The 18748-nt window shown below is 48.3% G+C and overlaps 1 protein-coding gene across 4 annotated transcripts in view; it reads right to left on the reverse strand.

Annotated features, from left to right (window-relative positions):
- SEPTIN6 (septin 6) overlaps positions 1-18333 on the reverse strand; it is a 67116-nt gene extending 48783 nt beyond the window's left edge. For 2 of the 4 annotated variants that reach the window (XM_038588184.1, XM_038588185.1), the window contains exons 1-2: positions 18017-18332; positions 1205-1319 (exon numbers count right to left, since the gene is read on the reverse strand). In XM_038588184.1, the coding sequence (XP_038444112.1) occupies positions 1205-1319; positions 18017-18046 (145 nt within the window). In that variant the 5' untranslated portion in view covers positions 18047-18332. Of the gene's footprint in view, positions 1-1204; positions 1320-18016 lie in introns of all 4 variants that reach the window. The other 2 variants (XM_038588182.1, XM_038588183.1) reach the window with 1 other exon arrangement.
- Between the last annotated feature and the right edge of the window lie 415 nt (positions 18334-18748).

Genomic DNA, 18748 nt, shown 5'->3' on the forward strand with positions numbered 1-18748 from the left:
TCATGAATAAATAAATAAAATCTTTAAAAAAGAAAAGAATAAAATATCCAAGTCAGCAGTGGTTCAGAGCCTCAGGGTGAATGAGTTCCCCATACACTCTACAAACATAAGAAAGGGCAATTAGCAAAAGTGTCTGAGGGCTCTAACAAGCAGGAAAACAGACTCCATTACAGTATTTATGCAATCATTATTAAGGTCTGGAAGCAGGGTACTGAAAATATGCAGGTATACTCTACTATACTATAGGGTGAAAATCATATGCTGTGACCGTGTTTGCAAATTCCAGATTTTTTAAGGTTCAAGGGGAGATTCCTAAATAATGTCAAGCATCTGTTTTTCCTCCCATTTGTTTGGTTGGTGCTTGACAGTTTCCAAAGTGCCTTTGTGTTCTCAAGAGATGTCACTGGTGGCAGTTAGAGAAGCGGTGGGAGGGACAAGGGGTCAGCCAGACCTGGGGCCTTGTCCTGGCTCTGCCATTTATTCTCTGTTGCCCCGGGTAGTCCCTTATCCTCCCCAAATGTCTGAGTCTCCATCCGCTCCATGAAGATACAAATGTTACTCACTCTGCTCACTTCACAGTCCTAATCAGGACTCAAATTGCTACTACGGGCAAGTGCTGGAGAAGTATAATGAGTGGTTCCTGGGGGGTTAACTCATTTAATCGTTTCACAAACATCACTTAACTCTATTAGTGCTGTGATGAACACCTTAGGGGTGACTAAGGCATGGTTCCCACATTTGAGACTAAAGGTCCAGGTGGAAATATGCTTAAAAGGAATAAAAGAACTTGAGCTCAAGCTGTACCCAGCATTGCAGGGCTGCAGAGGAAACAGCCCCAGCCCACTGCCCACAGCCATCAACCTTCCTCCCGATTCTGCCCTGGCTCCTGTTTTCTGCAGTCCAAGTGAACCTGACAGCAGTAGCTGAGTCAGCCAGCCAGCGCCCTTACAAAATTTCCACTCGGTGTCACACGGCTCAGTTTCCCCCAAGGTACAGCCCCGTATTCTGGTCTGCCCTGAGAAAAATATAACCACAGTCGGCTGCTTACAAAAGCAAACGGAGGGAAAAAAGAGGAAGAGGGGGGAAAACGCTTTTGCAAATAGGCCAGAATGACACAGTATTTAACCTAATTACCTGCAAAGCCACATCCAGCCATTAAGGATCCATATTCTGTAATAGAATTTCCTGCTATGGAAATACTCACCCACGCACAGGATGTTGAAGCAGAAGCCCTGGCTGACTGACTTATTCACCAGCTGGTCGGGCAAGCTGTCAAACCCCACATGTCCAGCCAGGGGGACGGTTCGGCAACCTTCACCCTAATTTGGAAAGGGGAGGGAGGAGAGAAAAACGAAAATGTGCTTAAAAGCAATCTGGGCCTCACTTCTCATCCAAATGATTTGCGAGCAAGGAAGTAACTCCCCCTCCCAGGCCCAGTGTGTCATACCTTCCCTTAGCTACTCCCTGCTCCAAAGCGGAGTGGCCTGCCAGCTTGGAAGTCATGGACTCTCAGATGCAGGCGTCTCCAGACTCCGCCGTAAATATCACCATAGTTCTACACACAGCAAACTGCCCAGATGACTTACGAGAGGGCTGGGGAGGGCCAGGTTAGGGGGTAACGGTCACGAACTCGGGTTAACTCTCCACTCAACCACTTAGAAGCCAGGTGACCTCTCCGTGACTCCGTTTCCTTCCACGTCTGTCCGATGAGATAATATGACCTATCTGCCAGGTGATCGGGGGACTCAAAGGTACCACTACATGTAACGAGCGTAGCACAAGGCCTGGGCCATGCCTCAGGGTCCGGTAAATATTACAAAAGGTCTTCCCAAAGCAATTAGTCCTCTCTTGCGGGCATTTTGGGCGACTACAAAGGTGGTGCGGTGTACGGGCTAAGAGAATAGGCTTTGAAATGAGACAGGTCTCAGAGAGAGTCCCACCTCCTCCACCTTCGGACCTCAGACAAGTTACTTAGGTTCTCAGAGTTTTCCCATCTGTAAAATCAGGGCCAAGTGGTTACCAGCTCCTAGGACTGGGGCGAGGATCACACAGGCTCATGCCCTTCAAGCACTGAGCACGGGGCCTGGCATGTGGGGAGTATCCCATCAACAGAAGCTGCTCTTCCTATTGCTCTGCAAGGTGACCCCTCTACTCAGACTCTGAAAATAACACGTGATGCCATGGAACACTTGGGGCTCTCTCCCTCCGCAGCTAGAAAGAGCTGCCTCCCGGCTTCCCCCGGTTCCCTCGTCCCACGAGAGTCAGCCAAGCCATTCGCAGCCCTGGAAAGCAGAGGGCCCTTGCCTCACCTGTTAGGTCCAGAGCTCCTGACTGTTAATAGTTTTATAAAACAGGGAGAGCCTCAAACTGGGACAGGCTTGCAAGGAGCCAGGGGGAAGGAAAAAGAGGCCTGCATGTACTCCAGAAAAGTGCTAACTGCCAGCGGCCCCAGGGGAAGAGAGAAGGGGAGCTGGACACAGCCAGACAAGAGGTATGGGCCATGTAAGGAGTCGGGAATTTCTGTCGGGTGGGGCTACACCCAGATTTCAGGAACCAGAAAGGTGCCAAGAGCAATCCAAGAAGGGCATGGTTAGTGCCAGGAGGTCCGTACCAGCATCCGGGGCTGTGCTAGCAGGCAACTCTGTGCTCACCTGGACCTGCCTTTAGGCTAGGTCCCTAAGGGTACATTTGCATGCAGAGAGGGATGGCCTGAGCACCTCAGCAGCTGATATTGCCAGAACTGGTTCCCAGATAGCCCCTTCACTCAGTAGTGCCATCAGGTCTTCCAAGAGCGAGAGACAGTACTAGGGCCGGGGCTGCCATCTGGCAAATTCATGACCCTCACACATCTCACCCCCATGCACTCCCAGAGGAGCATTCCCACACCCAGCCATATGTCATCATTCAGTCTGACTTGGCGTATTCTGAGCCCCAGAGGGGCACCTGACGACAGCTGGGTTTCATGTGTGGCCCACATCACTTGGAGCTGGTTCTATGTACACCCCTTTCTGCCTCCCCTCACCCCTTCCTCCTTCTTTCTCTTAAAGCAAACAAATGAAGATGTTAAGTCTCCCACTGGTTGTTCTTGGTCCTCAACACTGCAGGGGAGACAGAGACTAAAGAGCCAATATGCTTTCTCCATGGATCCTCCTACATAGCAGGCATCGGAAATTGGGACAGACTCAGAGTTGAGGTTTCCTGAGCCATATTTTATCGCCCCTGGCTGCCTCTTCCTGTCTCCAAATTCAGCACCATGAAACTCTGGCCTCTGGTCCAACTGCCAAAAGGAGAGGAAAGGGAATTTTCAAACTGAACACAGTGGAGAGATGGAGAGAACTCCACTTCTTTTTTTTTTTTTTTTTTTTAAGAGAGGGAGACTGGAGTGCCTGAGAGGCTCAGTCGGCTGAGCGTTACACTCTTGGTTTCAGCTCAGGTCTGATCTCCCAATTGTGGGATCAAGTCCCACAACAGGCTCCGCACTAGGTGCAGAGTCCACTTCTGTTTCTCTCTCCCTCTCCCTCTGCCCCTCCCCTGCACTCTGTCTAAAATAAATTAATGGGGGGATCCCTGGGTGGCTCAGCGGTTTAGCGCCTGCCTTCGGCCCAGGGCCTGATCCTGGAGTCCCGGGATCAAGTCCCACGTCGGGCTCCCTGCATGGAGCCTGCTTCTCCCTCTGCCTGTGTCTCGGCCTCTCTCTCTCTCTCTCTCTCATGAATAAATAAATAAAATCTTAAAAAAAAAATAAAATAAATGAATGGATAAATCTTTAGGAAAAAGAGAGAGAGAGAGCAGGGGGAGGGGCAGAATCTTTTTTTTTTTCTCAGAGAGAGAGAAACCTGAGGAAGAGGGGCAGAGGGAGAGGGAGAGAGAGAATCTCAAGCATCTTAAGCGGGCTCCATGCTGGGTGTGGAGCACAACCCAAAGAGCTCGTTGCAGGGCTCAATCTCACAACCCTGAGATCATGACCTAACCCAAATTAAGAGTCGACGTTTAACCTACTGAGCCACCCAGGCTCCACACCTTAAAGACTTACTTCGTTGTCAATAATTCACCAAAAACCTCCCATGTGCCCCCCCTAATGTTACCTCCCACTTAGCACAGTTCTGTAAAGAGCCCTAAATAGCAGAAGAAAGAGGATGGGCTTTATTCCGTAGGCATCGGGGTTTGGGGGCCCTTTGAGTGTTTTGAGCAGGGAGAGCCATGATACAAGTAGCGTTTTTCAAAAGATCATTCCAGCTGCAGGACATTTGATTGATTGGAGGAGAGAGGAAGCAGAGGCAGGAAGACAGATGACTCCACTAACGTGGACCTGGCAGACTGACATGCAGGCACTGTGCCAACAAATGCTGGCTGAACTGAGCTGATCTGACTTGGGACTCAGGAGGGAGGAACACTCTTGAGACGTGTCCTAAAGAATGGTGATCACTCAATCAGTGATTGGGTACGTGGGAGCGAAGGGGGATCAAAGCTCCAAGCCTGCAAGGTTTTGAGCCTGGGAGCTTGGACTGATGGCACCATGGACAGAACAGAGAGAAGCCTGGGAAGGGTTCTTGCTTTGGGAAATGGAGGATTCTGGTTTTAAATAAGCTATTACGTAAACATTATACTTATCAGGGATTTTTCATTTCCTAAAAAGTAAGCAATGTTTGCTGTAGAGATTTTAGAACAGGGAGAAAATGATAAAGGAGAAAACAACAACTACTCATAACAGCACTCTCCAGAGGTAATCACTGTTAACATTTATATGGGTTTCCCTCCAGTCTGTATACCTTTTGTTTCTTACAAAATAGGGATAATTCTGGATATTCCTTTCCATTGCCTGACGTTTAACATAGTGTGGATGTTTTCTTGAGAAATTAAGCATAAACTTCTAAAACGTTATTTGTATTGGCCACAGCATTCCACTGAACCAATCTTCCATTGTTAGACATTTAGTGCGTTTCTGAGTTTTAAACAACATAAACATTATAATTCTTGTTCTTATAGGTTTCCATAGATCTTTGATTATTTCCTTAAGTTAAATTCCTAGAATTGAAGCTCGCTGGGTCCAAGGGCACACACGTTTGAAAGACTTCAGTATACACTGAGAAATCATTATAGTACAAATGTCTATTTCCGCCACCAATGTGCAAGAGGGTCTGTTTTACCTATACTTAGACCAACACTGAGTTTCTGAGGCTTTTTAACCACTGTGAACGGAATCATTGAAAAATGGCATCACGGGGCACCTGGATGGCTCAGTCAGGTACGTGTCTGCCTTCAGCTCAAGTCACCATCTCAGGGTCCTGGGATTGAGCCCTGTATTGGGCTCCACACTCAGCAGAGAGTCTGCTTCTCCCTTTCCCTCTGCCCCTACCCCCTGCACTCATGCTCTCTTTCTCTCTCTCTTTTTTAAGATTTATTTATTTATTTGTGAGAGACACACAGAGAGAGGCAGAGACACAGGCAGAGGGAGAAGCAGGCTTCTCAAAGAGAGCCCGATGTGGGACCAGATCTGGGATCCCAGGATCATGCCCTGAGCCGAAGGCAGATGCTCAACAGCTGAGCCACCCAGGCATCCCCCTCTCTCTCTCAAATAAATAAATAAAATCTTTATTTTTAAAAAGATTTTATTTAATTATTCATGAGAGACACAGAGAGGCAGAGACACAGGCTGAGGGAGAAGCAGGCTCCATGCAGGGAATCTGATGCGGGACTTGATCCCAGGACTCGGGAATCACACCCTGATCCAAAGGCAGACGCTCAATCACCCAGGCATCCCATAAAAGCATTTTTTTTAAAAGATTGTATTTATCTATTTATTTGAGAGTGATCGTGGGCACTCGTAGGGGAGGGGCAAGGGAGATGGCCAAGCAGACACCTCACTGATCGCATAGCCCGACATGGGGCTCGATCCCAGGACCCTGAGATCATGACCTGAGCCAAAATCAAGAGTCGGACAGACATTTAACCGACTGAACCACCCAGGTGCCCCAAAGCATTTTATGTGGTAAGGAAAATACGATGGCTTTTATTTTCTGGTGAGATATGCAGGGGAAGAAATCCAACAAGAACTTAGCAATATGGGATTGTAGGCTCAAGGAAAATTCAGGACTGGGGTATGAATTTAGGAGTGGGAGGTATGAATCTGGATGTGTTCTCCAAGAGATAGTACAGGGAGAAAAGAGCTGGAGACTGAATATAAGAAATGCCCACAAGTAAGGAATGGGAAGATGGAAAGGATTCTTCCAAGAGGAGGACATGATCAGAAAAATAAGAGATGCCCCAATAGTTTTCTATCACCAGAGGCCAAAGTTGAAGTCAGGAAGAATTACAGAGAAATAACCATCAATCTGGAATTTGGTGAAGGTCACTGGTAACTTTAGAATCCTTATTTCTTCTGTATCCTTTTATCCAATACACTGAAATTAACTGGATGTTGGGGACCAGGGAGCATGAGAGCTGGTTACTGTGTTTTTCTTGCTAAGATTTAAGGAGCAAACTTTTTGTCTCAGTGCTTATCCTCGAGAAAGCTTCAAAAATATATTTGTATATATATTTCCTGCTTTAGGAAATCCTGTCTAGCAAGCACCATTGACTCTTGTTTTGATAAATCTTATAAGATGTCAAGGTCATCATTATGAGTATTAGTCCTCATTGTTCAGAGTTAAATATGTAGAGGTAAAAAGGGCATCAGACAGAATGTATACTGACCCCAGGACAGCCCCTGGAAGTTTCTGTCTCCTCTCTCGCTAAAGCTCTGCTATCTTATCTCTTTCCTCTCTCTCCTTAAGGTGGCCTGATTAAGTGAGGTCTTAATTACTCTGATTGCAGTTAATTGAACGTTCCCTGGATTACAATGTGCACCAGAGAAGACAGAACTGATAACTCGGCCCAACGTTAAAACCTCAAGTTATCATCTCGAGTAGCAGGTGGCGTCATGTTTAAGGCCTGAATGAAGATGCCAGAAAGTCCACAAGTCACCAAAATGTTAAAGGGCCCATCTCCTGTCACCCTGCAAAGTCCCCTACGAATCTATTCTACAGAAACTCACATGTCTGTACAAAGACATATGTACAAGGAAATTCGTTACAGCCATCGATTATAATACTGGAAAACTAGGGGGGAAAACCCATAAATGTCTGATAATAGAAAAATATTTAACTACATTATGGTACATGCATATTTTAGAATACTCTGTAGCCATTAGGAAGAATGTGATCGGTCTTGGGGCGCCTGTGTGGCTCAGTCCGTTGAGCACCTGACTGTTGGTTTCGGCTCAAGACGTGACCTCTGGGTCGTGGGATCTCGCTCCATATCTCATGTCTGGGCTCTGTGCTCAGCAGGGAGTTTGCTTGAGATTCTCTCTCCCTTTCTGCCTCTGCCCCTCTCCTGCTCATGCTGTCTCTCTCTTTCTCTAAAATAAATAAATAAACCATTTTAAAAAAAAGAAGAATACAGCGGGTCTCTATGTTTTAATGCAAATATCTCCAGGACATATTATAATGTAGAAAGAAACTGTAGAACAAAAAGCACAGTAGGAGCCCCTATGTGCAAAAAAGCCCTATATATGTGTATTTGCACATAAATGCATGTGAGTGCAGAGAAAGGAGACAGAAAAGATTCCACCAAACCAGGGACATCTGCGGCCAGCTCAGGGGAGCTAAGCGGAAATAGGGGCTTACTCCAGGGGGTAGTCGGTATACTCCTGTATTGTTTGATCCTTTTACAGCAGGAATGTATTCATACATTACCCGTGTCATTTAAAAACATTTTTAATACTTCCGAGAGAAGAGACTTCTCACTCAGCTTTGCGGCAGGGGTAATTAGGATGCAGAGTCTGAGAAGAGCTAAAAGGAAGGCAAAATGAAAGAGTGCTCCTGAGAATTGAACGAGCCCCTTCCCCCTCCCCTCCCCAATTACATTTCCTGTTTTCTCCCCATCTGCAGTCACCTGCGGTTTGAAATACGTTATACCACACTTCATATCACGGGCAGAAACACCGCTCTCTTTCTCTTCCGCCTCCTCCCCTGGGGACACACCAATTTCATTTTTTAATTGAATATTCAAAGGTTCATGTTATGAAGAATGAGTTATGGCGGTTCCAGCTGTGCATCTTGCTCCCACTGCTGTTATTCTGAAAATAAAAAGTCCCGTAAGCACCCCAGTGGGCAATGCCTGTCCTGTCTTCCGCCCCCCACTCCGCCCCTCTTTCAAACTTAGTGGTATAGGAAGCAAGCAGTATTTGAGGCCTCTGGAACTGTGGGTGCATATGTGTCAAGGGAGTTTCCTGCCTCCGTTTCCAGTTGAGGTGGCTAAGTTAGTGCCTGATGTTTTGAAAGACAAGACCAAAACAAGGCACCTGGCTGGCTCAGCTGGTAGAGCATGGGACTCTTGATCGCTGGGTCCTGGGTTCAGTAACTCCGCAGTGGGGGTGGAGATTACTTAAATAAATAAATACGTAAGTATGAGGCCAAAACAAAAAGGTTGGCTCACAACTGGCCTTTCCCTAAACTTTCTCCCCTGCATGTCATAGACACACTGAAATCAGATGCACTCCAGCAGACTCGCGTGTCCCTTACTGGTGGGCCTGATCTTTCACACCTTTCCTTTTCCCCATCTCCATCCCAGCCCTGAAAACTCATCTTTGGGGGCAGGAGCGGGGACAGAGGGAGCAGAAGAGAGAGAATCTTTTTTTTTTTAAGATTTTATTTATTTATTCATGATAGACAGAGAGAGAGAGAGAGAGAGAGAGATACAGGCAGAGAGAGAAGCAGGCTCCATGCAGGGAGCCCGATGCAGGACTTGATCCCGGGACTCCAGGATCATGCCCTGGGCCAAAGGCAGGCACTGAACCACTGAGCCACCCAGGGATCCTCGAAGAGAGAGAATCTTAAGCAGGCTCCACCCCCAGTGCAGAGTCCAGCCCAGGCTCGATCCCACCACCCTGAGATCATGACCTGAACCCAAATCAAGAGCTGGATGCTTAACTGACTGAGCCATCCAGGTGCCCCTGAATACTGATCTTTGAGAGACCCTGCAAACCCTCAGGATGATTAAAATCAATTATATGTCATACATATAATATACAAAATACGTGCTAGTCTTACTATTTATGTTATTGGTAAGGCTTCCAGTCTGTAGTAGGCTGTTAGTAGTTAAATTTGGAGGGAGATGAAAGTTATATGTGGATTCCTTACTGTGCGGGGGTCGCCACCCCTTATCCCCTGCATTGTTCGAGGGTCAACCACCAAAATGGTGACAATAGTTACTTTTGAGTGGAGGGAATGTAGGTGTTGTTGCTTTTCTGTGTCTTCTGCATTTTCTACAACAGGCGTCTTTTACTTTTTTGGGGGGCAGAGTTTACTTTAATAATCAGAATAGAAATTTTATTTAAAAAAAAAGATTCTATGATGATGCTTTCCTAGGTAGGAAAGTAGCCTTGGATATTTTGGCAAAATCTTTGACCACAACTACCAAAAAGGTGCTTTACATACAGATAATCAGAAAATTCAGTTAAGTAGTCAGCTTTGGAGCAGTTTTATTGTACATAAATATTTATTTTACCAATACTACAATAAAGCCCTATTATTATCCTTATTATAACATTGTACATACATAACTTATTATTATACGGCATAACTTATTATTATAAGGATTCATGTGAACCAAAAGTCAAATCACATATCCTGAAACATGCAACAAAACTGCTCGCTGAAGCAATCAGGTGGATGATAGATAGCCCTATTTGCTGCCTCCAGTCAAGGGAGTGGATGCCACTGTATTATCAGCGGTAAGAACCACAAAAATACTGATAAGTTCTCAGAGGTTAAAAAAAATCCTCCAGTGTGCCTCACGCACCACATGTCAGGATTTCCCTCCTGAGGATTAAGCCAGGCAAAGGGGAAACTGACAATAGTAGCAATGCCCTGAATTGGGAGGAGAAATTTAGGAGCCCTTCCAAGGAGAAATAAGCCCTGCCGACACTGGCCTTTCAGTGGGGGAGCAGCTTTGGGGACCCCGGGGACACACAAAGGACATCCTCCTTATACACGGGGAAGGCCCATTTTTTTTTTTTTTTTTTTTTTTGCAAACCCAATAGAAGAAACTCTGGATTTTAATGCACCAGATCAATTCCTGAGTGGCTTTTCATTCTGTAAAAGGGTTCGCAGCAGGATTCCATTAAATGGCCAGCTCTCCTAGTGCATTTAAAATGGGATTCAATAGACAGAAATTCAGCTGTCATGTACCTTTATAGGAAGACAATAGCTATATCCACCTACAGGGACAGGCTATTTGAACGGTTGTTTCTATTCTGCTCAGGGAGACCCTGATGAGCTAAAAGCACAGACCTGCCTCTTCCACAACTCCCTCCTCACTCTGCGCAAGGAAGGAAAGCAGGGAAGAGGTGGAGTTAAGAGTCTGTTACCTCAGTGGGAAGCAGAAGCAGGCGAGACCCTAGATGAAATTAAGCTGGAGAGCAAGGAGATCCTAGAGAAAAGCTGGAGAGCAAGGAGATGTAAGGGCCATCCCGTGGGAGAGCTGGTAACACCCTGATGGCTCACCTACTCCAGCCCACTCTCTTGTTTTACCAAAGGGGAAACAAGACTCAGGGAGGGGAAGTGACTTGTCCAAGGTCACAGAGTGATTTAGGGGCAGAGAGCAAGCCGACTACCACTCCACGTGCCAGATAGATTTCTTCATGGTGTTCAAACTTTGGGGGCATTGGGCTGTGGCTTAATGGCAGTCAAGAGGGAGAAGGAGGGCAGCCTGGGTGGCTCAGCGGTTTAGCACCGCCTTCAGCCCAGAGCCTGATCCTGGAGACCCATGATCGAGTCGCACGTCGGGCTCCCTGCATGGAGCCTTCTTCTCCCTCGGCCTGTGTCTCTGCCTCTCTCTCTCCTCTCTGTATATTCTCATGAATAAATAAATAAAATCTTTACAAAAAAAAAAAAAGAGGGAGAAGGATCGGGACGCCTGGGCGGCTCTGGGGCGTGATCCCCGGGTCCTGGGACGAGTCCTACATTAGGCTCCCCACAGGGAGCCTGCTTCTCCCTCTGCCTATGTCACTGCCTCTCTGTGTGTGTGTCTCATGAATAAATAAATTAAAATCTTAAAAAAAATAATCAGGGGTGCCTGGGTGGCTCAGTGGTTGAGCATCTGCCTTCCGCTCAGGTTGTGATCCTGGGGTCCTGGGATGGAGTCTTACATCAGGCTCCCTGTGGGGTGCCTGCCTCTCCCTCTGCCTGTGTCTCTGCCTCTCTCTTTGTGTGTCTCCCATGAATAAATAAATAAAATCTTTTTTAAAAAAGGGAGAAAAAAATAAAAAATAAAAAAGGGAGAAGGGTCACGGGTCACGACCCAGAACACTGTGGGCTAATTGAAGTGACTCTGGCCCACGGAAGGCAACTGAGGCATCTGATGCCATAGAGAGGCTGGGACTTCTCTCTCTCAGGTTCTGTCATTTGCCTCTCTTGTGACTTGGGCCTAAGCCTGAGGCCCCAGGGCCACCTCAGCAACCAGCCAGATTCTAGGTAAAAACAGTTCCACCTCAGGCCACGAACAACTCCTGCTGGGAGGAGGTCACCTTTCCCACAAAAGCCAGACAGATTTCCTTCAAGCCAGGCTCTTTAAATAGTTTTCTAGGTGTGCTGGCCACTGTTATCTCCAATCTGCTAAAAAAAAAAAAAAAGAAGAAGAAGAAAAAAAAGAAAGAAAGAAAAAGAAAAAAGGTTTACTCACAGGCCTCTGGATGAATGCCCAACTGTCCTCTAGGGAGCCTGATTTTGCCTCTGCCTCCATCTGGTCTCATTTAAAGTGGATCTGAAAAAACACAGTTCCTGCCTCTGCGCCGCTGTTCAGCGCCGGGGCCTCCACTGGGAAAGGAAACCCAGCTCGGCCTCACACCTCATCAGGGTGGGAAAGCAGAGTTCTGCTCCTGTTACCCCAGGGCCTTCGCTGGGGGTCACGGGGGTGGGGGGGGGGGCGCTGGCCGGAGAAACCTGAGCCCTGAGTCCTGTTCCCCGCCCACCTCCACCCGGAGAGAGCCTGCAAATCGTTTACCGGGTCACATTTGAGTGGAAGGGATGACCCAAGTCAGGGCCAGCCAGGGCACGCGGCATCGCTCAGCAGATGGCTGTCTCTAACGGGGAGACGCAGCACAAGGGGGTAACATTATTTCTCACCCTCCTGAGCATGTGGCCTCCTTCCTCTGCGCCGGCAGCGGAGAAACCCACGGTTTCAAATCCCAGCAGCAGAAGCCTCCTCCTGCCAAAGCCAGGAGGAAGGGTCTGTGTTTCTAATTTATTCTGCTCCCCCCACCAAGTTGTTACTTAAAATAATCCATCATTACATGGCTGGTGGCTCCAAGATTTTTATTTAAAGCAATATGGGAAGAAAGGAAAAAAGAAAGAAAAAACCCACATATAACCCATGACTGAGCTCTCTGGGATTGAAGCTGAGAATATTTTTATCATCACAGAGCCTTCAGAGCACCCAAGTATACTCTCCTCTGACCCCCCGCTCCACAAGCGCACTGGGGTGGGGGACATGCAATGAAAAGAGGGGGAAGTCAGGGTAGGCAGAGTTTTTATCTCTTAGAAACGTCACGAAAAGGGCTGGTTTGGTTGTTTTTAAAGAATCTAAAAAAAATAAAAAATAAAAAATAAAAAAAAATAAAAAAAAAAAAAAAAAAAAAAAAAAGAATCTGTGTCATGGGGATCCCTGGGTGGCTCAGCGGTTTGGCGCCTGCCTTTGGCCCAGGGCGTGATCCTAGAGTTCCGGGATCGAGTCCCGCATCGGGCTCCTGACATGGAGCCTGCTTCTCCCTCTGCCTGTGTCTCTGCCTCTGTGTGTGTGTGTGTGTGTGTGTATGTGTCTATCATAAATAAATAAATAAATCTTTAAAAAAAAACAATCTGTGTCATCCAGTGTGTGCCCCATTGTTTCATCCACTGAACAGCGCTAACACTTTGAACTAAGTCACTCGGTCTCCCTGTACCCATAAAATAAGAAAACAAGAACACTTGTCCAGGCAATGTAGATAAAAGCATTTTGAGACCGTTGAAAGAAACATGTTACGCTTATCCATGGTGTTCTCTTTTCTTTCTTCTTTCTCTTTCTTGACTGTGGCCTTAAAAGTACACACAACTTAAAAGCCCTTCTCAATTGTTCATGCTAATATGAAACCACGACTCTGATAATCCAGAAACCCAGGCAAGTCTAGAAATCGGTCCTATTTAGTTTTGGAATACCTTTTTCCGGGGGACTTATCTTTCTAATTAGTTTTGCTCAGACTCATGCAACGGGTTTGTTCCTTTACAGCACACAAAGGGAGGGGCCGGGCCAGGTAACAAAGCCAGCAATTAACAGAAAATTTACAGCAGAGACGCCACAAGGTAAATGCTATGCACATGACTGCAGATCAAAATCTCATTATACTATACAGACAAATCGCTCAGCTGTAATGCAATTTTGTAATGAGAACGCTGCTAACTCTCACCATTTCCAGGATTTAGGAAATGAAAGGAAACGGGACTTATTCCTGCCTGTCATCTGGAAGCTCTCAGAGGGCACAGTCCTGTGTGCCTTGGCACCACCATATCCCTGGCACCTCAACACGTTGAAGGAATGAATGAGAATAAAAGTGTGTGAATTAGCAAATAAAGTGTTCCCAGCCCAGGAGCAGCATGAGAGCCTACTTTTCCTCATAGCTACCTCCTTTCTTAGCCAAAGCCCTCAGGAAGCCCCCAGTCGTGGCTGGATGAGGTCTGCTTGTAATGAAGTCTTTTTTTTTTTAAGATTTTATTTATTTATTTATTTATTTATTTATTTATTTATTTATTTATTTATTTATTTGAAAGAGAGAGAAAGCATGAATGGGGCAAGGGGCAGAAGGAAAAGCAGACTTCTCACTGAGCAGGGAGTCCCAATGCGGGGCTCCATCCCAGGACCCTGGGGATCATGACCTGAGTGAAAGGCAGACACTTAGCCGACTGAGCCAGCCAGGCGCCCCTGTAATGAATTCTTACAGTAGGCAGCAGCTCTTCTGTGCAGCATTGATCACAATGATAATTATAGTTATTTAAATCTGCCTCCACTACTAGAGCCCAAACTCCCTGAGGGAAGGGGCTGTATGCATTTGGTTAGGGGGAGGGGGACGTTGTCATTCCCCTCTCCCCACTTTTTCTTTGGAAAAGTCTCAAACACATAAAAAAGTTAGAAAATAGTACCATGATCACCAATGTACCCCTGATTTAGATTAAACAATTTTTAATATTTGGGGCCATGTAAATTTTCTTTTTATGTTTAAAGATGTATTTATTTGAGAGAGAGCAAGTACATGTGTGTGAACATGAGGGGGAGGGGCAGAGGCAGAGGGAGAGAGAATCTCAAGCAGACTCTCTGCTGAGCTTGGAGCCCCCTTGAGGGGCTTGATGCCCGGACCCTGAGATCATAACCTGAGCCAAAATCAAGAGTCAGCTGCTCAACCGACTGAGCCACCCAGGCACCTCAGCCATGTACATTTTCTTCTGTGCTGTATCCTCCGTGGAGGTATGGGTACATACTGGAGTTTTGCTCTCCCTGCTTGGAGTATAATATTACTTTTACTGTGAGGTGATAGAGATGGCTGAGGCAGGGAGCTTCCAGGGAAATCAAGGGTAAGTGCCACTTGGTAGTAAGACCAGAATGCAGAGGCAAGCTTCTCCCAGCCTGTAGGCAGTTGCCCTGAGATAGCTGCCCCAGAACGACCCAGGTGGAGGCAGAGTTAGTCCCTGCAAGATCTTTCATTAGGGAGAAAGACCATTACCTGGCTACCACCAGAGGAGAGCATCACTGTCCACATTGTGGGATTGGTTCAAGCCAGAATCAATGAGCCATTCTTTCTATGGGCCAACACTTACAATCTGGATCCCAAAATACACCATTGAAAGAAAGAGCTCAATAAAAGAGCCAGAAGATGCAGCCCCTGAGGTCTGGGCTATGCCTTGCTAGGTGACCTTGTACAAGTCACCCATAACCTCAAAGAGTATATTAATAGCAGCCCAAGCCACCTCACAGGTAGGGGCTGGGAGTGGGGACATCCCCAGAATCTTCTATAGATCTCTAATTATTTCACAGCATCTATAATTTGTCTCTCCAACTAGACTAAGCTTAAAAGCCAGGAACTATGTCTGCTACTTTTTTTTTTGGTAGAGTTGACCAGGGCTAGCCATGGTGCTGGACACTTATTAGACAAAAGTCAACGTGTGGACACAACGGAGAAATAGTTTTGTCACACATCTTCATGGTGTTCATTCGCGATGGGATGGGATTGTATTGTGTGCACAAGAGTTGAACTTCCAAGCTGCATGTATGCCTAAATAAGTGTCCTATCCAACAACTCCATGGCCTGTTTCAGGTCACTAATGAGGTTACCTTACTAGCCATGGTGACCCTCAACTGACTCTGGAAAGAACACTCCCTCCCCCACATGCACAAACACACCAGAGCAATGCTTGCATGGCACCATATCTCAGAGCTCATTCAAAAGAACTCCTACAATAGGCACACTTAGGTTTAATTTCCAGTCTTCTCTTCCCAAACCCTGGATACGTGATTCTTGGAAGAAACAAGCAGCAACCAGCCATCCAAGGTCTCCTGAGTTAATTCCATCTTCCCCTGGTGAATTACAACCTCTTGCAGACACAAAGGAGAGCAGAGACAAATGACACATAAACAAGAGCTTTACAGACTGGGGGAGGGGGGCAGAGAGAATGACGTCAGTTTTCCCAGAAACCCATTTATCCTGATAACAAGGTCTCAAGTGCTTGGGCTGTTCTTTCAGCTTCAGAATCTGGCGTACAATTATGTTCTTCATCATGCAGTATGGGCAAGGCCAGCCGGAGCAAACTAGAACCATGCGCAAACCAAATGGCCCTAAACCACTCTCACCTCCCATCTGCCGAACAAAGGGGACCTCTGGGTTGCCTGAATCTGCCTGAGGTGAAACACTACCTTCTGGAATGTTCCCCTTTGCAACGTCTGCCCTGCAATCCTAATCCAGGCAAGGAGGACTGGTGACAGAGCATGGACAGGTCGATGCAAATTAATTAGCTGACAAGAAAAATCATTAGCATCCTTTCTGGTCACTAAAGATGGAGCAAGTGTAATCCAGGAGACTAATCCCTCTACTTAAGCCATGCCATCTTTAAAATGCAGGTAACGGGGAGTAGAAAAGCACTCTGGGAACCCTCAAAATGCCCCAGCAATAAATATTACAGTGCCAATCTTAGAAGAGAATTCTCTCAAATTCGATTATCACAGAGCACTGCCCCCTATACTAGTCCTGGTCCTTCCACATCATGACTGCATGAAGAGCTTGGTGCTGGGGTCTGTAGGGGTTGGGGAGATTCAAGAAAAGTCACCCTGCCCTCCAAACAGGGACAAGAGGGTGGAATAAATTTATATATATCCTGTAGTGAAAATGCGACCAGATTCTGGATTCAGATTTTGAAAATAAATCAATTTAAATTACTTCAAATACCTAGAGGCTTTTTTTTTCCTTTTTTCTTTTTTCTTTTTTTTCTTTTCTTTTCTTTCTTTTTTTTTTCTTTTTCTTTTTTTTTTTTTTTTTTGGCACTGGAATCTCAGTGCATGGACTGTTTCCCTAAAAAAGTAAACCAATGGATTAAAAACTTGTGTGTGCGTGTGGTTCGGAGATTTTCATCCAGTAGGATTTGGTGCTATGGGGCTCACCTACCCCTACTTCACTCTCCTTCATCAGAGAGTGTGGATAATTGTGGGCTTCTGAAGATCCCAGATACCCATGGATGAAGAGAAAGATAGATTGTCCCCCTAGACGGAATTATCCCCTCCCTTTACAACCAAACTTCTGGTTAAATAAATAAATAAATAAATAAATAAATAAATAAATAAATAAATAAATAAGGAGCCTCAAGTCACTTCAGTATGATTTCTCTGAACATTCTAGGCTGGAAAACTTCAGTTCTTTAAAAGATTTTTTTTTTCCAGAGTCTGCTGCCAACAAAAAGAGAGACGGCACCGCTTCAGCAAGCCTCACACTTATATGTTCCTGAGTCCCCACAGAAAGAAGCCAGCGCCCCGGCTTTGGCGAACAAGCCCTGTTACACTGGACACGCACCCGAGACAGACCCCCAGAGGCCCGCAAAACCCGGGTCAAGGCTTCCAGAAACATGCCAAACTACGCAGCCAGCCACCTACAGGCCAACGAGCTGCACGCGCGCGCGCACACACACACACACACACACTCCGCCACACGCGCGCACACTCGGGACCCAGAGGCACCCAGCCCAGCAGAGAGCAGTCGGGACACACGGACACACGTCACGGAGGTGAGCGCACACGGAGCGCACACGGGGAAACAGACGGACTCCTGCAGGGTCACGGACAAGCCCGGCGCCGCCACCCGCCCCGGAGGCACGAGTGCGCGCGCGTGCACTCATACGAACACGGTGATACACACACACAGACGCAGTCACATATGTAATGCATATGGAGAAACCCTACCCCAGCCAGTCACCTCCCCGCCCCCCTCGCCACTCGCCGCCTCCGGCCCCAGGCTCACCCCAGCCCCGCGCCCCTCTTCCGCAGGAGGCCCGGGTGGGGGGCGGCTGGGCGCAGGGGCGCGGCCCCACGGCCGGAGAAAGCAAGACCAGGGGGCCAGGGACCCCGAGGGCTCGGCGGCTCCTGCGGCCATTCATTCGGCAACGCCCCAGCGGCGCGGCGGCAGCTGCAGCGAGGGAGGCGGCGGCGCTCACTGCAGCTCTTGGGCAATGGAAGTTCAGCTGCCCGCCCGCAGCCTCGCCCGGGTCCCCCGGCCGCCCGCCACCACCGATCGCGGGGACAGGACGGGGGAGTGAGCCGCTGACCCCGGGGGAGAAGTCCCGCCGCGCCGTGGCTCCGGGATGCTGCCCACTGCCCTCCTCGCCGGGGCCGCGGCGGCGGCCAGGTCTCCTCCGCCCTTCCCGGGCCCCCGGCCCCCCGCGCCGCGCCGGCCCCCCAGCCCCGCACTCACCACCTGGCGAGCTATGTCGGTCGCTGCCATCGCTCCTGCGTCCGCCAGGGCTGCCACGGGTGCCGCCGCAACCGGAGGTACAGCACAAGAAACAGCGAAGCTCCTCCGACAAAGAGAAAGTGTTACACTTCGGGCGCGACCAAGTCCGGTGGGGGGAGGTGCGAGGGAGGGGCCCCCGCGCCGCTGCTCCAACCCCAACCTCCCCTCTATCAACCCACTCCCTCGGAAGTGGGGTTCGGGGTGGGGGGCGGATTTCACGCGCCGCTTCCCCCTACGGCGAGCTCAGTTCCAGTTCTCCCTGCAACCTCAGCTGTAGGCCTGTGCGAAGGGGGGCTGGGGCTCCCCTCGGTGACCACGTCCTCTGTCCCCCCCCCCCCGCCACTGGGCTCCGTGGTACGTCCCGACCTCTGCTGAATTGTCACACCCCCCTGCTCTCGCCTTACATCCCAGAGTCCCCAGACCCCTGAGGCTGGAAGGGAGCCCCTGCCCCTCCCCCTCCCGCGCACAGCTCCGCTGCTGAGCTCCGCAATCCTCCTCCCCCTCTTCCCCGCCCCCTGTACCCCCTCTTCCTCTCCAGCGAGATCTCAGGGTGCTCCGATGGGAGCGCCAGCGGCCGGAGACCTGAGGCTCCACCACACCTCCTCCCACCCCCCCTAGCCCGGGAGTGCTGCTGCAGCGGGAGTGGGGGGGCGGCTGCGGCACCTGCCGCTCCACAGTGGAGCTTACCAGGGG

Source organism: Canis lupus, chromosome X (assembly GCF_011100685.1).
Source record: "Canis lupus familiaris isolate Mischka breed German Shepherd chromosome X, alternate assembly UU_Cfam_GSD_1.0, whole genome shotgun sequence".
Classification (NCBI taxonomy): Eukaryota; Metazoa; Chordata; class Mammalia; order Carnivora; family Canidae; genus Canis; species Canis lupus.